The 18,789-nt window shown below is 31.9% G+C and overlaps 1 protein-coding gene across 9 annotated transcripts; it reads right to left on the bottom strand.

Moving 5' to 3' along the window:
- Window positions 1–650: 650 nt before the first annotated feature.
- Window positions 651–16,999, bottom strand: LOC111634487 (patched domain-containing protein 3-like). Of its 9 annotated transcripts, XM_023379271.1 has the most exons (6): window positions 16,914–16,999; window positions 16,777–16,842; window positions 9,585–10,104; window positions 2,510–2,997; window positions 2,106–2,438; window positions 651–2,037 (listed from the first exon to the last, which is right to left on the bottom strand). In XM_023379271.1, exons 3-6 carry the CDS (start codon window positions 10,091–10,093, stop codon window positions 680–682), a joined length of 2,688 nt encoding a protein of 895 aa, XP_023235039.1. In that variant the 5' UTR covers window positions 10,094–10,104; window positions 16,777–16,842; window positions 16,914–16,999; the 3' UTR covers window positions 651–679. The 9 variants fall into 9 exon arrangements, with proteins under 9 accessions (XP_023235039.1, XP_023235036.1, XP_023235044.1 ...); XM_023379268.1 differs by having other exon boundaries at window positions 16,777–16,945; XM_023379276.1 differs by lacking the exons at window positions 16,777–16,842; window positions 16,914–16,999 and adding an exon at window positions 16,204–16,229.
- Window positions 17,000–18,789: the final 1,790 nt, after the last annotated feature.

The raw sequence follows: 18,789 nt of genomic DNA, 5'->3' as shown, positions 1-18,789 counted from the left end.
TATATTTAGATATACTCAAATGGTTAAAAATAAACAGGATAAATTATATGTTAACGTATTGATACTTTATTTTTCACATTCTATATTTTCTTTAGAATTTAATATAAACTTTAGTAAATTAGATTTACATATACACTTTCGTAATGTATTGAATTACTTCATAAAGACGTAAATACAGGGTATCCGAAAAGTCACTGTACTATGAGAAATTTGTAATGACATTAAAGTTATACGTACGGCAGTACATACGAGACCTGTAAATTGTATGTTCCTTATTTCCACTTCGCAGCATTTCTGCTTGCTCACAGATACTGTAGTGTTTGGAAGACTTACATACTGATCGCATAATCTCCATTGTAATCTGGCCTGCTAGGTTTCCGACCTCACCACAACCGGATTCTGGTGCCTTTGTGGTACGAGTTTCTCCGGCATTTTTCTGTCGGAGAAACTGCAACATCATACGTAAAACTTCACTTTTATTAAACCTTTTCCACTGTACAGCAATTACTCGGATACCTAGTATACAGGGTACATTGTTGAAGATAGGGTACATTGTTGAACACATATGTTATAATGAAGAAATTGCGCAGTCTTTTATACAATAAATAATAATATAGTAAGAAAAACGATGCAAATTTGATAATTTTTCATTTTCCATATAAAAGATTCTGGACTACTGCTACGTTTCCGAAATTCGTAACATTTTATTTCTATTTTTATCGATTTCACATTTATTCGTTATCAAATTTCTCACTTCTTTACTTTCGATTTCACTTTTTACATTATTGTTTTTAGATTTTTTATTAAATATGAAAGTACTAAAATTCTCCCATACGTTCAAAAATACTGGAAGAACAAATAAACCATGAAGTAACGAAAAGAACATGGCAAGTGAAATAATTTTAAATAATGTAACAAAGGCATACGAAGGTCCAAAGCCAAGGACAACTACACCAAGAACAGTCGAAAGACATCCTTGAAAAATTGGATGTCCTGCACATTCCAGAGCTATTTTTATTTTCTCATTCGAATCTTTCGTCTTTGCAGTGAGAAATGCATAAGAAATATGAGCAGCATAATCCACCGATAATCCGGTTGACATGATGAGTATCAGCATAGAGACTGTGTCCAAACTAACATTCCAAAGTGACATGTAACCAATAACACCGACCTGTATCGATATTATTGTTATTGCGACACAAATAGCACATACAATATGAGGTATGAATGCAAAAAACATCACTGTTATCAAGGCTGCTGCAATGCATAATGTTTGTATGGTAGTTTCTCTAATATTAACATGCTGGTTTAGTATAGTAAACCAATAGTTGTGAACGTAAACTGGATACTTACAAGAATCAGCAATATTCCACAATCTAATGAGCATCTCTTTCTCCACGCTAGCATCTATAATGTCTTTGCTGACAACTAAAAATCTAGATGCTACTATCTGAGTGTAATTTTCATTGAAAATTATATCTTTCTTGTATCTATGGGAGGAGGGAAACTTTAGAAAAATATTACGAAGTCCATCAATGAAATCTTCAGAATTTGTCATGTCATATCCTCGATACGATAGCCACAACTTTGAATCATTTAAAGAAAGGATGTAATATTTTAACCAAGAATCGACCATATTAATTCCTCCCATGTAAGGATCTGCGGCGAATTTATTAACTATTTCAGTAACATCCCTCTGCACTCCAGGATCAGAATAATCTAAAGTTTGGTTTATGATTATTTGTATGCCGTGAGGATACTGTACAAAATATTCATAATGCTTTCTTGTAAAATTTACAGCGTAAGAGCTGTAAGGAAAACCTTTCACGTAATCAAAACCTTCTTTGAGATATCTTAAGCAGAAGATTCCTCCAAATATGTAAACCACAAAAAGAACTATTACAAGGACTTTTACACTTGATTTTGTTAAAATTTCACCAATAGTATCTCTGTATATCTTTATAAATATATCATTATTGCTGAGTATTGGATTCTTATTGGCCAATCCAACTCTAATTAATTGATATAATTTGTTTTCTGAAAGAAGAAATACTGATTAGGAATATTACATTATACAATTGTCTATCAATAGTCATTATACTTACTGTAAATCTTCTCAAAATTAACGTTTATATATAAAAATGAATGCAACATTTTCTTTTCTCTAATGCCACTGAGTGCCATCATTCCTCCAAATAACGTAACTTCCAGTAAATATGCAAAAATAACAGATAAGCTTGCATACAGGGAATAGATCCGAATTACTCTGTAAGGAGTAGTCATTCCAATACAGAAAGATAAGAAATTTGTCAATGAAGTAATTGTAATCGATACTGCAGCTTCTGAATACGTATCACTCATCCTTCTTTTTACACTATCGTTGATATTCGTACGCCTCCAAGCAGCAAGAAGTACAAAGGAATCGTCTAGACCAACACCTGGAAATGAATACAATTTAATAATTTCCAGTGATTTTTCATAAATATGCTATTATATATTTAAATCTTACCTATCAGAAGAAATATCACAGATATATTTAAATCTATATATTCAGCTCCACACAGAAAAAGGAAACCGAATCCAGCCAATCCACCAAGAACAGGACAAATGCATCCAGCGATACCTATGAAAGGTTTGCTAGTTACACAATCCTTGGTCATAGAAGCAATTATAGCAAATGTTGCCATTAATGGTGCAGCCATTAAAATATACGGCATGACGAGTTTCGTGACTTTATGAAATTCCCAATCAAAAGTATTTCCTACAAATTTGTAGAAATTTAAATATTGAGAATTTAAACGAGAAACTGTCTCTAAGAATTTTTCTTCCCATTTTACTGCTAGTTTGTTTGATGTTTCTGAATTATATTTCAATGCGTACAACAACCGGATAGCTTTAATATCTTCAATATAATAATCCTCATCCATAGTCACTCCCCCAAAATTCATAATAGAGAAGATTGGAATGTTTGATGCTTCTTTTACTTCAAATGGAAATCTTTGGGAAAGAAAAGAATAATTATTATATTAAGTGAAAGAATGAGACTATATTTTTAGATATTCTGAATTAAATTCTAAATTTTTTTTGAGTCAGACTTTCTAAAATTCTGATTTGGAATTGGGTTTTGGTCTGCTGATTCCACAGCCCTGCTTATAACACAAGTNGAAAAATATATATTTTTTAAAAATAATTAAGTTATATTTCTTGAAAGAATTTCTAAATATTGAAGTGTGAACTTTCTTTTCACATTTAATGTACATTCGGCTCGAAAGTACCCGATTTTCAATCGCCATAAAAAGTAGATGGTTTAAGATATATAAAACCATCTACTGGCATCTAATGCCAGTAGATGATTTTATATATTTCACAATAACTGACATCTAATGGGAAAACTCATCAAGTTTTATTAGAAATGTTTATCATACTGCAAGACTGCGCGTTAAACGAATCGTGATCATTATTGCTCAGTCATGGCTTCGTCACAAGAGAAAGCGCGGATCATGGTCAGGTATGTTCGATACCGTGGCAATCAAGATCTTCCCATCTGATCCTTTTTGATTTCTTTCTGTAAGGTTACATGAAATATATGGTTTATGAAACTACGGTCAGAGATCTTCAGAATCTTCGGGGGCACATGATCGCAGCCATCACCACTGTGAGACAGGACACGCTTCAGTGTACATAGCAGGAAATTGCCTTTTGCCTTGGTGTTGTCACTGTGACTGCTGGACGCATATAAGTAAAAGAGCGGGATCATAGCATTCCTACATCATACGAATTATTAATTTTCTTTTTCTATTTGCATGAATTCGGAAAAATTAGAGTTAAAGAAGTGACAATTATAAATAATAGCAAAGAATGCTCAGGGAGAGAACGTCTTTATAAGATACCGTATGTTTCCCTGGAGTTGGCAGAAAGTAATTATGCAAAATTTGGTGCAAATTAGCCAAAGGGTTTAGCAATTTGTGAGAGATGAAATTAGGGGAAGGAGTGATGATACTAGTTTCAAGATAGCGTTTTTTGGAGGATTGTAGAGAGTAACTTTACGGAATTTGGTCCAGATAGGTCTGAATGTTTTGGAGTTTGTAGGGGAGAAAAAATCATCAGGAAGGAGTGAGTAATCCGAGTTTTCAGGTAGTTTATGTACAGTACCTCAGAAAGAAAATGCTTTCCAATGGTGAAAGAATTTTAGAAATCGGTTCAGTATATTCTGAAATTACCTCCAACGAACAAACAAACGTTCTCGCTTTATAGATTAGTATAGAAACATAAGAATAATCCTTATTTTTAAGTAATGGTATGGTAGGATTAATAGGCTATTAAAACAAATAACACATAAAAATACTATAGGCCTAGGTACAAAAGTCTAGTTTCATATAAGGGAAGTAAATTCGCTCTTTATAGTTGTATCTGATAATAAGAGTATTATTATAAGAAACGAACGACCAAGACAATATAAACAAAGCATATACGTAATTAACCGAACTGCACGAATCAAAACCGAAACTGAATAAATAATAAGTTTAAAAAAGCCGCCATGTGGCAAAGCGAATTGACCTCGTAACAAGGTCTATAAACACAAGGTCAGGACACCAATGTTCCTAAAGGAGCCGTCATATTGGGTCCTTAGTTTTAAGATCACTAAAATACAGTTTATGCAGCAAATAGCATTATTCGTATCAAAATATCAAAATATGAAGTTATAAAAGCAAAAATAATTATAAAATATGCACTATATTTCAGTTGAATATTTCTTATTAAATATAGGGGAGACCGGGGCAAGATCGGCATGTTAAGCTTTACTTAAATTTTGTGTAATAAATACTGCTGTAAACTGAAAAAAAGCTTTGCATATTGTCTATTGGAATGTTACCTTNAGTAAACTGCACGTTTCTTCGAATTCGAGCCACGGAATTCTTTTTATAATTTCAAATGGAGTAGCTTTTCATTTAGAGGTTACTCTGACCAATAATTAAAAGCTTTAACTAAATAGTTTTCAAAATAAAAACTTATGTCATTGGTTCGTATAATACAGTATGAGGATAAATTTATTTAGTTTTGAAATGTAAAATTAGAGAAGAAATTTGGAGATATTTGTTAAAATAAGGAATATATTTAGTTTTCTACTCGTATCTAAAAGAAATCTGTATTAGTAACATGATACTGTATTTTTCAATTTCACTAAAACTGTTACTCCAGAAAATGCAACATGTTCAGACTAAAGTACAGTTTATGCAGCAAATAGCATTATTTGTATCAAAATATGAAGTTATAAAAGCAATAATAGTTATAAAATATGCACTAAATTTCAGTTGAAGTTTTCTTATTGAATTTAAATTCATGCGATCTTGTATGGCTGCCGTTACTGCTAAAGGGAAACATCAACTAGAAGAGAAAAATAATTTTTGTAGTCTTCTAAGCAAGTAATCATTATTTATTAAAACATTTATTATTATATTACAAATCTCACACAGCAGAAATCTAATTTAAACAATAATAATTATAAAATATGCACTAAATTTCAGTTGAATTTTTCTTATTGAATATATTCAAGCTGTTATACAAAGAATATATCTTGTATGGCTGTTGTTCCTGATAAAGGAAAACATCAACTAGAAGAGGAAAATAATTTTCTGTAGTCTTCTAAGCAAGTAATCATTATTTATTAAAACATTTATTATTATATTACAAATCTCACACAGCAGAAATCTTTACAATAATGAATAAAAAAAATATTAGTAATAATGTAATTAATATAAATAAGATGTTTTTTTGAAAAATAATTGATTAGTGAATATTTCTTATGATAATATTGTGTGGTTCCTGTGATAAATACAGTATATGTATATTTTTTTAATCTGAAAAAAGCAATGTTTAATGTCCTAAAAACATTTGTTAAAAAAAAGTTTCTAAAATGTAAGCAGAGAATGTTTTTTCTTAATGTACATTAAGAAAGTTGATCACATTATCAAACAATAAAATGTCACCTTGAAACAAAAAACCTCTAAGGCAGCATTTCTTCAATTATTTACCAGGAAAATTTATTATTATTCAATTTTAATAAATCCTGCTCCTCTGTATATAATCATTAATAAACAATTACTTATATTAACTCTTATATAACCACTCTCCTGGATCTGTCACCAGGAAAACAAAACAATCTTATACCTCTGACTGAATACAAAACCATAAAAAAAATAATAGATAACAAGAAATTCAACTGTGAGGGTCGGACCGAAAAAAATAAAATTAAATAAAGAAGCTCAAATTAAATTAAATATCTTTATTAAAGTTAAACAAAGAAAAACTTCATTTTTCGAAATTTTACGAAAAAGAATATACACATTTCCTTACCATGGAGCCGTTTCCTATCTCTCAGGAACCCGAAAAATGATTCATGAGGAACTTATCCTAAAAATCGGCGATTGGCGAAACCCAGTAACGTGACGAAAGGGATAAAAGAGGGGCGACGACGAGAAAAAGGGGGTCCGTCGTCGCCGTCCGTGAACACGGTCCGTCATCACCGCTCGTGATCGCCGAAAACCCGTGCAGATCCTCATCGCCGCCGTCCGTTCCTCAAGACAACTTGTCCGATCCGATTAGCAAACGTCCGACGCTCCGATCCCAAATCGTAGATGTATGATACCCATTAATGTAAACTCTCTCTCGCGCGTTTCCCTCCACTTCCGCGTGTCCGCTCGAGATAAGCTCAATGTATTTATGTTAGTTATGTTATCGTCTAAATAAATCCTTCTTTTGTTGTTAATTGGTGTCTTTAATTCGAGTATCGCCAATGTCTTACCGACGACCTCTCTCACCTCCTCCACTCGACCTGACAAAAGAATCCCGACTTTACGGGATAGAAAAACATTATCCAAGCCATCCACTAACCAGTGGGCAGTTCTCATCAAACTGTTGCCTATCCAAACGGCTACCCACACAACTAATTGAGATGAAAAAAAAACAAAATAACCAAATTCGTACTAGAAACACCGTACACACAACCTCACAGGACCCAACATGGCGACTGCCGAGATGCATAACAGTATCGTGTTCAGGCCTTGTGTTTATAGACCTTGCTCCAAGAGTGTAGAGAAATAGCATGGTAAAAATATCTATCTCGTGCATTTTTATATTTAAATATGAAAATAGTATATAGCCTATGTTCTTTTGAAAATAATAAGCTTTCTAATAGGAAAAAACTTTTTTAAATCGGTTCAGTAGATTCTGAAATTACCCCTAACAAACAAACAAACGTTCTCGCTTTATATACTAGTATATAGATAGATAGATAGACTAGAGATTATGATAAAAACAACGAATTCGATATTTATTATTGGTTTAAGACAGTTTTTTTTTTTAACTTTCCACCCTATGGGCACTAAGAGGGTCTCATTTTAGCGAGCCAATTATGAGTTCGGCTAGGACCACAATGGGCAGCCGGGTGGTAAGGGATGGGGCCCGACATATCCGGACGAACCACCCTCCGAAAAATTCCTGGGGATTTCTTGACCCGACCGAATTTGATCTCGGGTTCCCCAGGGTGGCAGGCTGCCACCTAAACTGCTCGGCCATCCGGCTGTTGGGTTTAAGAAGTTGTAATAAGTTTTATTATTACAAAAACATCACCAGTTGTCTTCTGCAGATGTTACAGTCTTTAACTATATTCATGGATATAGACCTATATTATGCCCAGATAATCACTTATTGAGCAAAAATAAGTAGTGTGTAATATCTTTAACAACTAAACACCTGAATGTTGCGGCGTTTTTTCCCAACGCGTTAAGGACGATTTTCAAGAAGTTACGTACACGGCGTTACAGATGAATGATGACACCTAATATGCTGATGTCATTCCCCTTCATTATAAGTCAGTCAGCAGGAGATGGCTTTTTAGAACGTTCCTTACTGACATACTATAATAGTAAACGTTCCAGATACAGGACTTGCATAAAAAGATGTTGCAATAAGTGTCAAAGAAGTTGGGACAGGTCGTATTGTAAGTTATGACAAAATTGCTTGTAAATTGCCAAATACGAGAAGAACATCGTTAGTTGTGATACTGTAAAAAGTCTCGTAAATATTACGATACGTAATAACTCGTAAGTCGATACACTGGGAAAGATGATGCTATACTTGTAAATCATTTTAATTCTAACAAAATAAAATTCTGTTATTTTTTTCCTCAGGCATTGCAAACACGTGAGAAGCTACAAAATTTTGAAAGCAGGTGACAAATACGCTTTCCGATTGGCTGAATTAAACCGAAAGCCATTACTAGAGACGTCACAAGACATACTTTCGTCACCGATTTCTTTTATTTTGTTATAAACACTACGATGCGTTTTGTGAATTCGAAAATATCGTAAGTTTCCTGATGTAGAGCTTTGACGGTGGTGAGCACGCCTTGTCGAAAAGCAGGACACTAAAGGAGAAATTGTAAAAACTTTATGGTGTTACAGCTTATTTACTCCTACAGATTTCTAAAAGAGACATTTTTTGGAGAGTTTTCAACAGGTGTTTACTGTAAGTTACTGAAAGCCATATTGTAATAGTAAAAAAGTACAAATATAGTTCACCAGATGTGTTATTATGATACTTCGAATTATCTAAGTAAAACCAATGGCTTTAAAAATAAACAATGACTTACACTACTTGACATTTATACTCATTTCTTTGTTAGCTAAAATCTATTCTTAGCTATTACGTTATTATTCAAGAAATGAAGACTTTTATTGTAATGTGACAAGCTATAAAATAGTATAATCTTAATTCTATTGCCGTAAAGTTTCTGTTATGAAAGTATCTTTTCTATTCTTTTTTTAATAAACACATCTATCTAAATATAATTTATGTGCATTCTTTTATGAGTTTGTGCTGAATATATACACTTACGTAAGCTGTAAGCTATATCACTAGCTTTAAGTAAAATAGGTCATGACCTTCCGATTATGAAAGACTTCCTCTTTTTTTTATATACAACTGATAATGAAAATATTATATAATTTTTTATAACATAAATTCCTGCAGTCTTTGAAAATAAAATTCCATAGGTTAAGTTTTTAATATAAACTTACAATTAATCGTAAATAATAATTTATTTACAGTATGTCCATTACTTTAAAATAGAGATTAAGTATATTTTTAAGTAAATATTTCATATGTAAACTGAAGTTATTAAGTTCTTTTTAACCGTACCGCTACTATTATTTATTATTTTCTTTCTGGTCTTTTAATATATAAGCTAATTTATTCTATAAAAAAATTCTATTGTATTTCTAATAATAAATATAGAGAAATGCAAAACACATTACAGCAAGACTAAGCAGTTATCACATAATAGAAGTGAATGGTTATACTTGATATTGCTTTATGTATCATTATTAGTAATAATAATATTTTAGACTAGAGTAGATTATCGAACTTATGGAGTAATTGGAAGAAGTTGTGTATTCACAATAGTCAAAAGGCCATATTAAATGTATCTTAATAACATAGTTTCGATGTACAGTACAGAATTTATTAAATGTTATTATAATATATAAGTATTGTTACGCGTATAACAAAACAAATGCATCACTTACTTGATAGGATATTTTTTTCTTTTTATTGCCTCAGTTTTCCCGGACAATAACGTAATCAAATTGTCAAGACATTTTCCACTATAAGTTCTCAAACACAAGTCCTTATATCTTATCGTTTGATTCTGGTAAGTTACGCTAATATTTTCAATTATTTTGTTAACATTCTTAATTTCGTCGATGATATATTCTCTTAGCATTGATCCTCCATCTTTAGCTTCCATTAATAATAGACCCAACCTACCAAATCGCATCATTCTAGTGATATCAAAGTCGCTTTCGTCAACAGGAAACAAAGTCTCTGCCACTCTCCTTTCATCTCTAGCTCTTCCATTAACGGGACAATACAGATATTCGGCATCTTTTGTAAAGTTCAGTTTACTAAATCCTGTCGAGAGTATCCCAACGACGATTAAAGGAACGAAAATAAAGAGTAAGGGGTGCTTTCCTATGTACCATCCTAATTTCCTATAATTTGACGATATAAATCTATTGATGTAATCATACTCCATCGTAGACTAATCTGTAATTTAATAATATTCATGAGAACTCAATATTAAATCAATCCTTACTGACTGTTGTTTGGTAATTTAATATTAAAATATTTATAACTTTATTAATTAACGAAATAATTTAATTACTTCTTACATCCAAAAATATTTTCCAATTTAATGCCAAGACCTTGAGACCTTGACTGTTCATTTTATTTATACGATACTTTCCTAGTATAATTACTATTTCAACCTATAGGAAAACACGGAATTCTCATACGTAATTGTCATCGTTGGTTCGTCAGAAGTTTTTTATATACGTTAATTCTTAAAATTAATGAAGTGCTGTGCCTTAAGACACAGGCTAGACACGCACCACCAAAAACTCAGCTCTTGACACTTATTCTCTTTTTAAACACTACGTCACAACTGATAAAGATAACCTAGCAACCATGCTCTAAGGATAAAAACAAGATATAACAACACTTTTTTCACCTATATAAAACCTACGTTTATAAACAATTGCGTGAGGGTAGAACAGTACGTTTTCACTGTATACAACGGTATCCAATGTGACGGATGTGTTGTTCAAGTATTTCAGAAGTTATGAGAATTGTGACGCAATATACTGGAAACGGCAATTAAACACCAAGGTTAAGATTGTACATGTAACATACTTTCATACGTACTTGTATACGTGCATACGTAAAATTGATTAGAAAAAGAAAATAATATAGTTTTAAATAGAAATTTCATAGACAATAAATGAAAAAGAGGAAAATGGATTTAAAAAATTCACCAGTAATAAAAAAGAAAATAAATGACTCGTTTCTAAATGTGCAATTTTCCTGTCCAAATCTGTATTTTGAAAGGAAAATTGTACTTATTTTAATGTATTTATACGCTGGTTTAAGGTCGTCTAATTAAAAAACATGTTTTCGTGTTTGAATATTTATGTTCTATAAGTTACCAAGAGAAATATCCTGTTTCGTCATTAATAAGAACATCATTAATAAGAAAAACATGTCATTATGGTATGTATTTAATATATATTTTTACTTACAAATCGCGTGATCGAATATTCTCTATCTACATTTCGAGAAAATTACGCAAGTTTCCGACCATAATCTTAAGGGGGGACAATACGACTATTATTACATAGTAGTCTATGCTAATGATAGTGTCTTTAATGATATGACAATTGTATTAATAGTATGCCTCTAAAAAACAATGATGTATCTAATGAGTCGAAAGCCCCGTACGCTATTTTACTGGAGACTTTTCCAAATATTCCTGAAGAATTTTAATGGAACTGGTGCCAAGGTTCCTCTTGACAGATGGACTGACTTTGCTGAGAGCCTTAATAGAAAATTAATTAATCCTCCAATTCAATAGAACTGTCTGTTATTTACGCCAACGTCTACACTAGGCAATCTCAAGTGACAATTAATTTTTCTTGGCCTTGCCAAGAAAGATCGAGGGCAAGGCTTTTCGCACGTTCAAATGTTATAAAAAAAATAGCCAATTTTAAAATAAAAATCGTATTAAAAAAAGATCTGTATATAAAAAGTACTCAGTGTATTTTTCTCTTTATACTTTCCCTGTTATATAACATGTTATATAACAGAGGGAAAGTATGGCAATCGGTCAAAAAATAATCCCCAAGATTATTACATTTTTTGGACTCTGAGGACCTTGAAACATCGAGAATTCAAAAAGTCGTGTATTTTTTCTGTATTACNAATCGGTCAAAAAGTAATTTCCAAGATTATTACATTTTTTGGACTCTGAGGACCTTGAAACACCGAGAATTCAAAAAGTCGTGTATTTTTTCTGTATTACTATGAACACATTGGGCCTTGGCCGTAACGCTACTAAGCTTATTTACAGGGGTGCAATTCCTGCAACCCTCATGCCGTAATCTGGGGCCACGTGGCCGCCAAAGTCCATAACCGTAAAAAACTGTTATCTGTTCAAAGGATTGCAGCTCTCCGCATTTGTAAGGCTTATAGGACCGCACCAACTGGTAATGTCAGGATTGGCCCCCAATCGACTTAGAAATTAAACGCATTATTTGTCAGGAAAATCTCGTCACCTTATCCTGGCGAGATTATAGCGACTCGGATTAGAGTAGGTAAAATCCCCCCCAGTTTGATCTTGATCGATGATATCAAAAAATTTAACATCGACAAAAATACCCTCCTGACTTACGATTACCACCCCTTCCACCAGCTTGCTCCTGACATTTACTTCGAAGATCCAGGTGATCGTCCATGTTTAGGATTTACACTGACGGTTCCAAGATGAGTGACGAAGTGAGTGCCGCTTTTGTAGTTTATTCAGACTTAAGCCTGGTACCCACATGCGGCAACGGACGACGGACGACGGAAACGGTCGACGGAACGGCAAAATGACGTCACTTTTGCCGTCGACGTCGACGGAATACGAAGTTGAAAATTTTCAACTTTTGCCGCGACGGAAAGCGGCACGGTAAAAATTAGACCAATAGGAAGACCGTTTATCAATGTCGTCTTAAAGATCACGTGGGACGATAGCATTTGAACTATTGCGGTCGGCAAGCTAAAAAGCTTTATTTGTACAATAATACGCTAATATATTTCATTTATACTCTATATTACTATCCGATTTAAATGTGAGTACCAGGCTTCACAACGCTTGCTTCCGTCTCGGTACACACTGCTCAATAGCACAGCCGAAAACTTTAGCTATTTATATGAGCTTAATTCACATTAGGCGTAGGAAGAACAAAAGACACTACTTACACTATCGTATTTATTCTGACAGTAGGGTAACTTTACAAAGGATTGCGAAGTCTGATAGCCGCTTAAAACTCGTCCACCTCATACACCACATTCTCAGACACTTAGACAACGACATTAGAATAGATTTCCAATGGGTCCCGGGTCATGCGGGTGTTTTCGGCAACGAGACCGCCGACCGTCTTGCTAATCAAGCTGCAAAGTTTTCAGTACATTCCTACCTCGTACATCAACAATAATGTCAAGAAGAAATCTTCCTTCTCTGGCAATACAGCTGGGACCGTGACATTACCGATAGGCTCATCTACACTTTCATCCCCAAGGTTGACACTACTGCGATTCTTCGCCACTTTTACCCTTGTTACACCCTCACTTAACTACTTACATAACGCAGCAACTTAAAGCAATACTTGCATAGATTTAACCTTGGAGACAATCCACAATGCAACAATCAGACAATATTTTTCTTTTTGTGAGTACATTAATTCTTACGAAATATATCTGCTAACATAATTACACACATGTACGTAAAACCAGTTGTAGTTTATGGTATAAAATATAAGAATGAATTTGTGAACCTTGAACAGGGATTATATTTATTTTAATATAATTTATGATTAGAAAAATCAAATTAAAATATAATACGTTATTTCTTTAATCAGCTTTTACGCTTTATTTCGTTAAACTCCTTATCTGTGAAATGAATCGTTCATTGCTGCTTATCAACCAATCCATAATAGAAAGCAGATACTTCCTTAAATTTTACTTCCTATTTACTATTTTACAAGATATATTTTCCTAATTTTAAATAATTTATAATATAACTATATAAAAATTTTAAAAGGAAAAAATCTTAATAATTTATATTTTATAACTTATAAAATTAATAACTAAAAAATAAATAAGAAAATAAATACCTTGAATATAATTATAAATTGTTGTGTAATATAGGCCTAAGTTGTATAATGACACGTTTTTTAGTTAAAAAATTAATTAAATGACCTCTTACACTGAAAATTCAATAGTTTGTACGAATTTCACTGCCAGTGTCAATGAACTTCAGAGCTGTGTTGAGGAAGTATCTCTAGTCTTGAAATATATATACGCACATACACATATCAATGTCTTGTTTATACTTGTATTAATAATAACATAATGTAAACAATACTTATTTGGTGTTTCGAAACGACAAAGACGTCTTCTCAGAGTATAATTTTTTTTTTTTTNAGACACAAAGACAAAACAACCTTTAAAAAATATAAAAAACCCTGTACTATTGACAGCGTCATACACTTTACATATATAAAAAGAATACTTTTTACATGTACTTGGATAAAATTATGCAACGTACCACCTATGATACCAATATATTCAATGAGATCGAAGACATCATAAAAACGTACTTAATGAACGGGTATAGCAAGCGCATAATCAGTAACTGGCTAAATAATAAATATGTTAATACACACAAATAACCAATTGACAACACTGCTTAAAATTTTTTTTAAATTCCTTACGTTATGAATATCTTTGAAAGAATTAAAAGAAAATTAATTAAGTATAATATTATTTCGATACCCGAACATCGCAACAGCTTACATAAGAAAATAAACGTACCTAACAGAAAAACTAACATATGACACCAAAAAAACGTTGTTTACAAATTTGAATGCGACTGTAGCACACCTAAATCTTACATTGGTGAAACTAGTAGGGAATTAAAGGTCCGTTTCAATGAACATATCTTTGCCATAGCACACAACAATGATAGCTCGACTGTAGCTGCCCACTGTAATAATGAAGGCTGTCAGATTGTAAAAGATACTTACAAAGGAAAAAATACTTATAAAAGAAGATTGTACGAACACTTAGAAATAATAAAAAACAAAGAGGAAATCATGAATAACAACTCCGGTCAAAAATTACACGAATCGTGGTACGTATATTTGACCAGAGGAGGCGTGGGGGGAGGGTGACGGTTACCCTGGAATGTCCTTCGAATCGTTTTGTTACTGTGTTCGTGTTACTGTGAATCTACTTATCATTTTGTTTTAACAATGTATATTTTTACGACTTTATTGTTTTATCAGAATCTCACTTTATTATTATGTTATTGTATCAACATTACCGTTTTTTAATAAAAATCTTGTTTTATCGCGTGCTTAGTCTTTTAATTAATGTTCAACGCATCGAATCCACATGTCAAATGTAAGTCCACATTCTTTGTTCATTTCTGTCAATCACGGTCTTTTTATAAAAATTGTTAATTTCCTATTATTCTTTGTAGCAAAAAGCTGATGAGGGATTCCATGTCCGAAATGCATTCTAAAAATAAAATAGTGTTTTTGTAAATCTAATTTGATGTCCTGTGGTGGTGTAATAAGTCTAGCGGTAAAGTAAAGCCAATCTTAATGCTCACAAATCATTTAGAAGACTAGACAAGAAGCGTATCATAGTATTCACAGAATATATTATGTTTTTAAACCTGATTAATAATCTATAAATCATGCAATCTTCTATTTTATATTATGTTATGATTAATTTAATGTGTTAGCTCACGTTGTGTCTTTTACACGTGTTAAAACCAAAAGATCTTGTGTAAAAGAAATTTCTCATTAATAATTTCTAATAAAAGGTGGACTTTAAACAATTCAGTTGTTTAAACTTTAAAGGCATGCAATCAATAGAAAAAGTTAAATTTGATACTTACACTGAAAGAGAGAATAAATCTAATGAATTATAATTCATTGTTACCTGTTCGAATGGATTTTATGAGACGTTTTCATGTAAATTCCCAAGCCCTGATGTAAAATTCCCAAGCACTCTAGAGACCACTAACAGGTTAGTGGTCTCTAGAGTGGAAAGACTACTTTTGCAATCATCTCTTATTTAAAAAAAAACAGGTGGCATGTCCTTGAATTTTTAAATTGAAGAAGGAGAATTTTAGAAAAGGATTCTTGTCTTTGAAGCTTTAAAAAATTGTTAAATTTATTTAAAATTTGTCATTGTAATAAGCCTATTATTACGAAATGGGTTGAAATGTTAGGCGATAAAACAATTGTGTAATTATCTTTATATTCATTAGGAGATGAGGTTTTATTTTAAATTTTTTTAAACATTTACTACTTATAAAAATATAATGGCACTTACTTTTAAAGTATAAAGGATATTAAATCAGAGGAATAGAGAGAGAAGGATTAGAAGAAACACACGGTTCAGGTGTTTCTTCTAATCCTTAAGGTTCGTGTAGCGGGGTATATACGTCTATATTGCTATAAATTAATTAAATGCCCTCTTAAATTGAGAATTATATTATATTATATCATATTTACATTAATGTTTATGCCATACCTTAACCAGAAACGAGGACTGAGACCGAAATCCTGTGTAATAATTTGGCCTCTGGCAATAGCACGTGTAGGCAATGTTGTCACGAATGTCGACTGTAATTTGCATCATTTTATCTTTTTTTATTTGGAGTTTAAATTATTAAAATTTCATTAATTAAATTACACAATAAAAATAAAAATTCAATCGGCATAAGAAACTAATTTAGGCGTATATTAAGTCTCATTCCGAATGGATTTAGTCATTTCATCTAATCACTTTTATCGAGAGAATAAGAAAAATTTAACTACTTAAAATACAAATACACATAAAATAACGATATAAATACACATAAGGAAAACTGACAAACAATGAAAGTATTTTATTTACACCAACAAGAAGAACTGGTTTTTCAAGGTCGAAACCCTTTCTTCCTTTACCACCAATTAAAAAAAATAAATTATTTTTTTAATTATTTCTTAAACTTATTATATTAAAATACATTTAGTAAATAAATTTATAATTGTTTTTATCTTATTTTTTAGCTTATATCAATTTAAATTCGAAATAATAAATAGGTACGAAACACCAACTTACTTTCTCTAGGTACGAAGCTGTTACGCTTTATCTAACCTGATAATCAATCCAGCTTGAAATTCCTTTCTGAAATCGTTATAAAAAGGCTTCGTAAGATATTTTAATAAGTATATTTTATATTAATACTTATGCCAGACCTTCATCTGAACCGACTGTATACTGGTCATAATTCTGTTGTAAACCACGTGGGGGTTTACTTCACGTGACGTAAACTTTCCAGTTTAAACTATTAAAAACAAAAATATACAATACCTTTATATATATACACGTCATTATAGAACGAGGTACGTGCGCTCACTACCGCATACAACGTTCTATTTTATTTTATTTTTTATTTATATCTGTGTCAATTGTTCTATAAAACGTAAACCAGAAATGTAATTGTGTCTTATAAAATTTATATATTTTACATTCTGTTATTTTATTCTGTATTGTTATTATTTATTGATTCTTTTTACATTATTATTAATTGTTATTTTGTGTAAAAAGATATACTCCTGATTATATAATATGTGATATTCTGTATACTTATGTAAACTTCCGTAAAAATTTAGAACACCTATATAAATAAATATGCTAAATTTCATAATATTAACACAGAACAATAGAATAATTAGCTTGTTGGCTATAAAGTGGGTCTAAACGAGCCAATGATGTAGTTCGTTTTATTTGAAACGGATAATATTATTAGCCTGGTTACCAGCTGTATTAATTTTATAATAATTAAAAATATAAAATGTTTTAAAATAAAATTACTATTATCCAACCCGTAACGTTGTCGCGTATCCTCATCAACACTCTTAATTGTACTAAGGAATAATACACAGTACGAGTACTGAACATTATGATATTTTGTTAGTTACGTGTATAACATGCAAAACGTGACGTAAACAATACAATTCGCTATGCAACTCTACGGGAAAAAATAAATAAATCGTTGTTACCAAACGGTTAATATCCTAGTATTATGTAACGTCTTTGTAAACCATCCCACTCTATCATAACACATCGTAATCCGCATACACCATAACAATACTATTATACAGGTAATGCCTTCCGGGAAGTCTGTTTTAAAAGTAACTGGCCCCTATTCAGGCGTTACACACGTGGAGAAAACACGGAAAACTCCACGTGGTCATCCAGCCCGTCTTTGAAGAGGTACGAACTTCTAGTGGAACCGCTTGGACACTGATGAGCCTTTATTCCGATTAGGAACAAGGCATTAATGACGTTTTTTCTTATTTTTTTCCAATAAAAACTTGGTATACGAATTGTTTTCGTATTGTTAATGCTATGCCCTCCTGTTGTAATGCCGACACAATTACTTACGAAGGTTTCTTGAGGTTATAAGGAAAGTCATTCATTAGTCTAAACACAAACAAGGACATTGAAGGCCAATATGAAGTTTCTTGTTTTGAAGAAGAGTTACGACTTTATGACGTAAATCGCATCATAAAATCATCACGTGTTACATTTGCGATCCCCTACTGGGATTTACAGGTATAGGTACAAGTACATAAAACTGCATATTAAATAGGTATTTACTTATCATAGAGACAAAGTATTCTTTCTAAATTGAATAAATTTATGAGTGCATGAAACATAAAAACAAAATTACAATCAAGCCGGAAATAACTGAGCTCACTATTTATATTAAAATATTATATAAAGTATTTTTATTTACTTTAAGATTTCTTGACAAGTATAAAATTTCTATAGGATTATTTGATAATGTAATTTAAACAAAATAAAACTTGATTTTACTTTCCTGGCTGTTAGATATACATTACAAGGAAAGTTTATATTTGTGTGTGTGTGTGTGTTTGTGTTTGTATTTGTATTAACGTCTGTTTCCCTTAATAACTCAGAATAGGGTGAAGATTAAGAAATGAAATTTGGCACGGTAGCTTGTATATAAGGGTTATTAATGCTGTTAAATTTTGATGGTTAAAGGCCGAGGCGTGGGGAAATACAGGGGGTTACGTGTCATATCTCGAGCAGGTTCGGACTTAA

The sequence above is a fragment of the Centruroides sculpturatus genome, unplaced genomic scaffold (assembly GCF_000671375.1).
Source record: "Centruroides sculpturatus isolate CEXI.00-Female unplaced genomic scaffold, Cexi_2.0 scaffold710, whole genome shotgun sequence".
Classification (NCBI taxonomy): Eukaryota; Metazoa; Arthropoda; class Arachnida; order Scorpiones; family Buthidae; genus Centruroides; species Centruroides sculpturatus.
This window is presented reverse-complemented; position numbering and strand designations above follow the sequence as displayed.

Excerpts from the sequence above, each read along its gene's own strand:
- LOC111634487 (XM_023379271.1), bottom strand. The coding sequence starts at position 10,093 with ATGGAGTATGATTACATCAATAGATTTATATCGTCAAATTATAGGAAA. Across the intron at positions 2,998-9,584 it reads AGAAAAAAATATCCTATCAA|ATTTCCATTTGAAGTAAAAG; the intron begins GTAAGTGATGCA and ends TCTTTCCCAAAG. Across the intron at positions 2,439-2,509 it reads TGTGATATTTCTTCTGATAG|GTGTTGGTCTAGACGATTCC; the intron begins GTAAGATTTAAA and ends ATTCATTTCCAG.